Source organism: Triticum dicoccoides, chromosome 3A, assembly GCF_002162155.2.
Source record: "Triticum dicoccoides isolate Atlit2015 ecotype Zavitan chromosome 3A, WEW_v2.0, whole genome shotgun sequence".
NCBI classification, from domain to species: domain Eukaryota; kingdom Viridiplantae; phylum Streptophyta; class Magnoliopsida; order Poales; family Poaceae; genus Triticum; species Triticum dicoccoides.
The window spans coordinates 584,026,031-584,032,624 of NC_041384.1; the positions used below are offsets into that span (position 1 = coordinate 584,026,031).

Genomic DNA, 6,594 nt, shown 5'->3' on the forward strand with positions numbered 1-6,594 from the left:
CGGTGAAGGAGCGCCGACGCCGTGGACCGCTGACCGATGAAGATGCGCTGCTTACCTGCTCGTCGGTGCCGATGCGCGTCGGCGGGAAAGCTCGAACGGAGGAAGAATGGTGGCGGGAGTTGGGTGGTGAGGGAGGGGGCTAAATGGGGGTCAACTCGGCGGGAGGTGAGCCGAAATCCTCCCGCTGGTTTTTTGGCGACGCGGGCGAGCTCGCGCCATCTCCCGGGTCGCACGAGGAGAGAAATGCGCCGCCCTCCTCTGCCTCGCCCGAGTCAAGCTCGCGAGCAACTGCCGATTCAGACGTTTTTCCTGGGCCTGGCCTGGACGTGCTTTAAGTTCCGTGCGATGCGGGCCGCACAGTAAACGCAGGCAACCAATCGGGTCAAATTCTTCCTACGCGGGCCAGACCAGGCCACATGCATGCACCGTAAAATAATACCTGGACACACCGGAGCTGTGCCACGGAACCCGCCTGCGGCTGTAGCGTACTGGAGGTCACGAGTTCACCACCCACCAACCTTACCAAGAGTGAAGCAGAGGCAGTGGCGGAGCCAGAATTTTTGTGAAGCCTGGGCGAGTTTAAGCCTAAGAGCAACTCCAATGAGTCGACCGCTTTTTGTTCGTTTGAGTCGGCCGCTTGCCCGCCGTCCGCCCTCTTTTAGTTTTGGGTCGGAAGTGCGCCCAACGGGCCGACCCATTTCATGACCGCACGCGTTTAAGATCATGACGTCGCCCTGGTTTTGACGCTCCAGCGCGCAGGAAAGGTTTGCGCGCGCAGGGAAAGCGGTCGCTGGTTTTGGCGCTCCACCGCGCGGGAAAGGTTCGCGCGCGCGCCGCAGCCGGCGCTTGGTATAAAGAAGGCGCTCCCTCTACACTCTGTCCGCCGCCTACTCTCGCCGCCTCTGCGCCACCATGTCGATCCGCCGCCTGGGCGCTTCGGATTTTCGCGGAGTTCGCGAGCGCCGCTCCGGCGCCTTCTCCTCCGAGACCCGGTTTCGCGAGAAACGTCTCATGCTCGGCAGCTTCGACACCGCAGAGGAGGCGGCCCGCACGCACGACGCGGCAGTGTGGCGCCTCCTAAGGCCTCGTCGGGATATGAATTTTCCCAACGTGTCGAGCCAGCGGGCGCAGGATCTGACGCCTCTCCCACGGCTTTTCACCAACGAGGATCGTCGTGTCCACCAGAGGCGGCAGCGTCGCCTCGCCATCGCAGAGAAGGACGTGGAAGCCTTGGTGGTGTGGCGAGGAGGCTTCCGGCAGGACATCGTCGACGAGCGCCAGTTCTACAAGTAATTGAGGTTGGAGAGGGACGCGAGGAGGAGGGAGCGAGCCGCCTATCGGGAGGACAAGCGTTCGCGGAAGCAGGCAGCTCAATTAAAACTGAAGCTACAACAAACGTCGGGTTGGGACTTTGAAGACGAGCAGCTTGCTGACGCCTACATTCAGACGTCGGAGGAGGACATTACCGAGTCGGAGTCAGAAAGCGACGAGTAGTTGTCTTTTTCTTTTATCTGTATACATTAGAACTATCTATGTATCCATTTTAATCTGAAAATATGGCTGGCGGCGTCAGCGACGTAGCAGGCGGGCGAGGGTGTGAATCCAATGTGTCACCGACCAGCGGGCCCGGTGAGGAAAGAGGGCGAGTGCGCGTGCGTCCGTCTTGTGTCCGTGCCGACACAAATCAGGCTAAAAAATGGACCGGGAATGGGTCGGCAGGCGGATGAAAGCGGACGCGCGTCCGTTTGGGTCGGCGCGTTGAGCCGGCTTTTTTGTCCGTGCCGACCCAAACGAACGGCCGCGGACGAAATGGGTCGCCCCATTGAAGTTGCTCTAAGTGTCTAATAAAAAACCAGAAACGAGTGTTCAGATACATAATATATGAAATAGTATCAAACTTTCAAATCACAAATCCACATTAATAATGTAGTGAAAATATAACCATATTAATCACACAAATGTAATTTGACAGTGAAATAATATATAATATACCAAAATTTAGTTTCATAAACCAAAATATACTTGATACTTGATACCTGAAGTGATAGAACCGGGGCCACATAGAACCAAACTCATCATATTACTCACAAAAATATAGCTGTCCAAATTATCATCCAAACATCCTAGCAGAGACAAGATGACCAAAAAAAATGGATTTTAATATTCACATAAATCAAGTGTTGTGATTTGCGAATATATTCAAGAAAAACGAGGCAATACAAGATGGTGGTTGTGGCTCTACTTCTATTTGTGGTTGCACACCATGCACACTTTCTGCCAAAACCTCCTCATCTCTCAAATTTAATGATTTAAAATTTGGATTTAATATTTATATGTAGAACAAATCCCTAAACAAGAACTAAACTCATAAATTGGTAGTCATCCCTGATGACCAATTTTCCTTGCCGTGACCTCAAAATTTAAGCCCTAATAAGTCTATGAATCTCACCTAATTCAGATGAAGGGGACAAGTAGGCCATGATGCAAAGCATTCCTCAGAGTCTCGGATGGATTAGCTCCAGCTCCGCCCGCTGCCGGCGCCGGTCTGTCTCCGTCTCCGATGAACCGAGGATGCGGCCGTCTCAAGCGAACAGAAATTAACCGAACGGAGCGGGGAGGTGGAGGCGTGGAGTGATGGACCGATCGTTTCCTTCTCATCTCTAGTAAAAAAATAAGATCAAACGAGTAAGCTTATCTCACGTACGTACGTAGCCCATTAGCTTGTACGTACGTTTTTTTTGCTTAATAATTAATTAATAGTATTTGACCAGAGAGGATCGAAACGGAAGCCCATTGGCCCAGCTACCTACTGTCCGGGTAAACCACCATACGAGGAGTAATTTGCCTCATTATGACAGTGCCATCGTAGTATGTCGCGTATCTTGTGAGCCCGGGCAAGTGCCCAGGCTAGCCGGGCGCTGGCTCCGCCCATGAGCAGAGGTCACCAGCGTGCAGTGGCAGTGCATAGCCATCTTCAGTGCAACCCGACCACAACATTGCCTCGTTCCTGAACAGAAAGCACCCGGCCTTTTCCTGCTAGCGGTAGCTCCTGAATGCCGTGATGCTACATATGAACACCCGTCGCCGCCGCCGCCGCCGTGTCGTCGCGGCCACCTGAGTCCGAAACCTTCGTTTTTATCGTTATACAGCGACGTCCACATGCTCATCCATCCATCCGCCCGTCCCCCCAGCCCATGGACGGCGACGCCCCATCAATGCGGCCAGAGGAGGCAGACCCATCCGACCTCCTCCGAGCCCCCAACTGATTTTTGGAGCACACTAATGGCCGGGCGGCCCCGAATCGCGGCCCCGCCCTGTCCTTCTCCCTCCCAGCCTGTTGCGTGGCGCAGCCGGCCGCATTCATGCCGCGGCATGGCATTCAAGGTAGATTCACGCACACACACATGGTCATGGATCGTGGGTCGCGTCCATCGCCGGTTCCAGGTTTCGATTTTCCAAGCTGCTTCGCCCGCCGCAGCGATGGGTGGCGCGCGATGGTACCGCACGTGCTACAGTTACGGTGCGGCTGCCTGCCGCATTCATATCGGCATTCATTCGTGGCGAGCAGCAGCCTGTCCCAGCCAGCAACGGCGAGCCTGTAGCGGTGGTGGTGGTGGTACTGCGCCGGAGATCGGGCCGGGTCAGGATGGGCGACGTACTGGACGGACCCGAGCACCGCCCCGATGGTTTTGGTGCGTAGTACAACTGTTGGATTTGACCGGCCTTAAACCTAGCCGAGCAAACGGTATCTCGCCCGTAACGGCAACAGCGGCTGGCTCTGTCCATGACCGCACCTCCGTGCACACCGGCAGATCCGGCACGGAATTGGGCGCTTCGACGGGTCATCGTCGGCCATCAGTACTGTGTGTTCATCCCGTAACAGTATGACTGTATGAGATCACTATGTAATGTGTTTTCAGTCTCGGACGGCACGGCACGCCGCGGTACGACGCGTCTAATCTATCGTCCCATATCTGCACAGTGCACAGACATCAGACATGTACGTTTGAATTCACTTCAAATTAACAGCCTGGCTGCGTGTGTGTGGTTTTGCATTAGTTAGCCCATCTAATAATCAATCAATATGGCAAAAAATGTGCCTAGGTCTTAGTCAACTGAAACTTAACCAAGTCTTAGTAAAGTGACATGACATATAAAAAAGAAAAACAAAAAGTTAAAAAAAAGCACGAATCTTCAGATAAGATCCGACGAATACAGCATCGACTGAGACTTTAGCAACCTTATATGACAAATTCCACAATAAAAATAGCACTGCCCGTGGTAGCAAATCACCGGAACGGGCATGCACGCAGCTCGACCGACCGGTCCATTTCGGCGCACCGCCGCAGCACCCACGACGGGCGGCGGCCCTATTTCCCGCTATATATACTCGCGCGCACACATCGGTCATACGTACTCGACGCTGCCTCCAGTCCATAGTCACACACCACCACCACCTTCCCCCCAAGCGAGCAAACACTTAATCATGGCGACTCTGCGGCGGTGCTCCGGGCTGCTGCTCGCGGTGGTGGCGGTGGCGCTGGCGGCGGGGATGGCGGCGGCGCAGGGGCCGGCCGGCGCGCCGGCGCCGGCGGCCGGGTTCAGCTCGGAGTGCATGACCGCGGTGCTCAACATGTCCGACTGCCTGCCGTACGTGGAGAGCGGGAGCAAGACGCGGCACCCGGACACGGCCTGCTGCCCGGAGCTGGACGGCCTGCTGCAGTCCAACCCCGTCTGCCTCTGCCAGCTGCTCGCCGGCGGCGCCGACTCCTACGGCATCAGCGTCGACTACAAGCGCGCCATGGCGCTGCCCGGCGTCTGCCGCCTCACCGCGCCGCCCCTCAGCGCCTGCGCAGGTAATGTATCCTTCGCTTCTTTTCTGCCGGCGCCTTCCTCCATACTGTCTCGTACTACTTCCTCTGTACCAAAATACTTGTATTTCGAAGAACTGCTCCCAACTACAGAGGTAGTACCACACATTTCGTGCTTATACTGTACATCGACGAAGAGCAAAAGTATTTACAAGGCTCACTGATCTGTCTACGCAGAAAAGAGATTTCATCTTCAAGCGGGTGATAATAGAATATGGAAAATCGTCAATTATTTACCCATGCCAATCTGTAGTTCTGTACTCAACCAGGAGTAGCCTAGTGAAAGAGTACTAGGGTCTAGTAATAACCTTGTCAGCGTATTATTTGTCCAACCTAATGGCACTACTCACTCTTTTCTGGTTTATAGGGCTTATCTCAAAATTTTAGTTTTCTCATTTTATAAATCTCAATTTGGTTGTTCTCCATCATATGTTCAGATTGCAAGATGCAATAAATCATTGCATGCAAGTATTAAGGGAAAATTGATCAATGCATGTACTTTATGCATGCATGCGTTACAATTAATGCATTGGTAAACACATTTTTTAAAAAAACAAGGACATTAATTGAGTGGTTTTGCAAACTATAAAAATTATTTCATCACTAACCATCTACCTTGATTGGTGAGATTTGTGAATTAAGCCATATAAACCGGAAAGGAGCTAGTATGATTTAGCAATCGAATTTCATCGAATTATCCTCGCAGAAAAGAACACATTGAATTCTGGATGTACTACAGTATCAGTCTTACTTATTAACAGAGACATGAAAATGCAGCTTTTGGAGTCCCCGTGGGGCCTTCTTCGGCGCCATTAACAGGAGTCTCTCCATCCGCTACAGGGCCACAGATGCCTGGTAAGTCAGCCATTACTACTCTGCTTCGCCTTGGTTCTTCAGTCCTTTTTACTTTAGCAACTACTCCCTCCGTTTGAAATTATTTGTCGCAAAAATGGATGTATCTAGATGTATTTTAGTTCTAGATACATCCATAACCGAGACAAATAATTTCGAACGGAGGGAGTATTAATATTACTAGTGCTTCTTTTTACCTCAAAGAATTGCTCTTACCATGCGTTCTGTTTATAATCTTGTGCCTCCTGCAGAGAACCCGCCATCCGCAACGCCGTCCAAGTCCAAGTCCCACGCCCCGGGCCGCCTCACCGGCCGCGGCCTAGTCGCCCTCGCCGCGCTGCCGCTGGCGATCACGGCCGCCGCCATGTTCTAGGGCAGCAAGAGTTCGCGGACGTGTGGCGTTGTGCCGGTCTCACACGCTTGGCCCGACGAGATCACATTCTTCTCCATTCTTGCCTCACATTCTCTACTGGTGTACACGAGAGATTATTTTTCTGGTTGATCCATTCCTTGTCGCAATTACTTTACCTGTGTGTAATCTGCTAGAGACGGTTGACAGTCTGTGTATTACGTAGCTTTGCATTGCTGCTACCACATTTGATTCTTTATATATATCATCGCCAATTTTCGTACTACGCCGTGGTCTACCTGGGTCCTGAATGGGATCACGTGAAGTGCTGGCTGATTTGAGCATTGATGATACGGGAGGGGACTTGGGGGAATGGTGTTGTGCGGTGTGGGGGAAGAAGCATTGGGATCGCCGTCGGTGGACGGTGGGCAAAGCCATCATGACACCGGCACCGATGGATCTACTATCAGCGCTGTTTGATTCATCAATGCTAAGATTCGTCCCCATTCAATTCCTCAACGG

At 52.6% G+C, this 6,594-nt stretch overlaps 1 protein-coding gene across 1 annotated transcript; it reads left to right on the forward strand.

Moving 5' to 3' along the window:
- The first annotated feature begins 4,393 nt into the window (after positions 1 to 4,393).
- Positions 4,394 to 6,358, forward strand: LOC119269360 (xylogen-like protein 11). Its single transcript, XM_037551167.1, has 3 exons — positions 4,394 to 4,856; positions 5,649 to 5,726; positions 5,975 to 6,358. Exons 1-3 carry the CDS (start codon positions 4,487 to 4,489, stop codon positions 6,094 to 6,096), a joined length of 570 nt encoding a protein of 189 aa, XP_037407064.1. The 5' UTR covers positions 4,394 to 4,486; the 3' UTR covers positions 6,097 to 6,358.
- Positions 6,359 to 6,594: the final 236 nt, after the last annotated feature.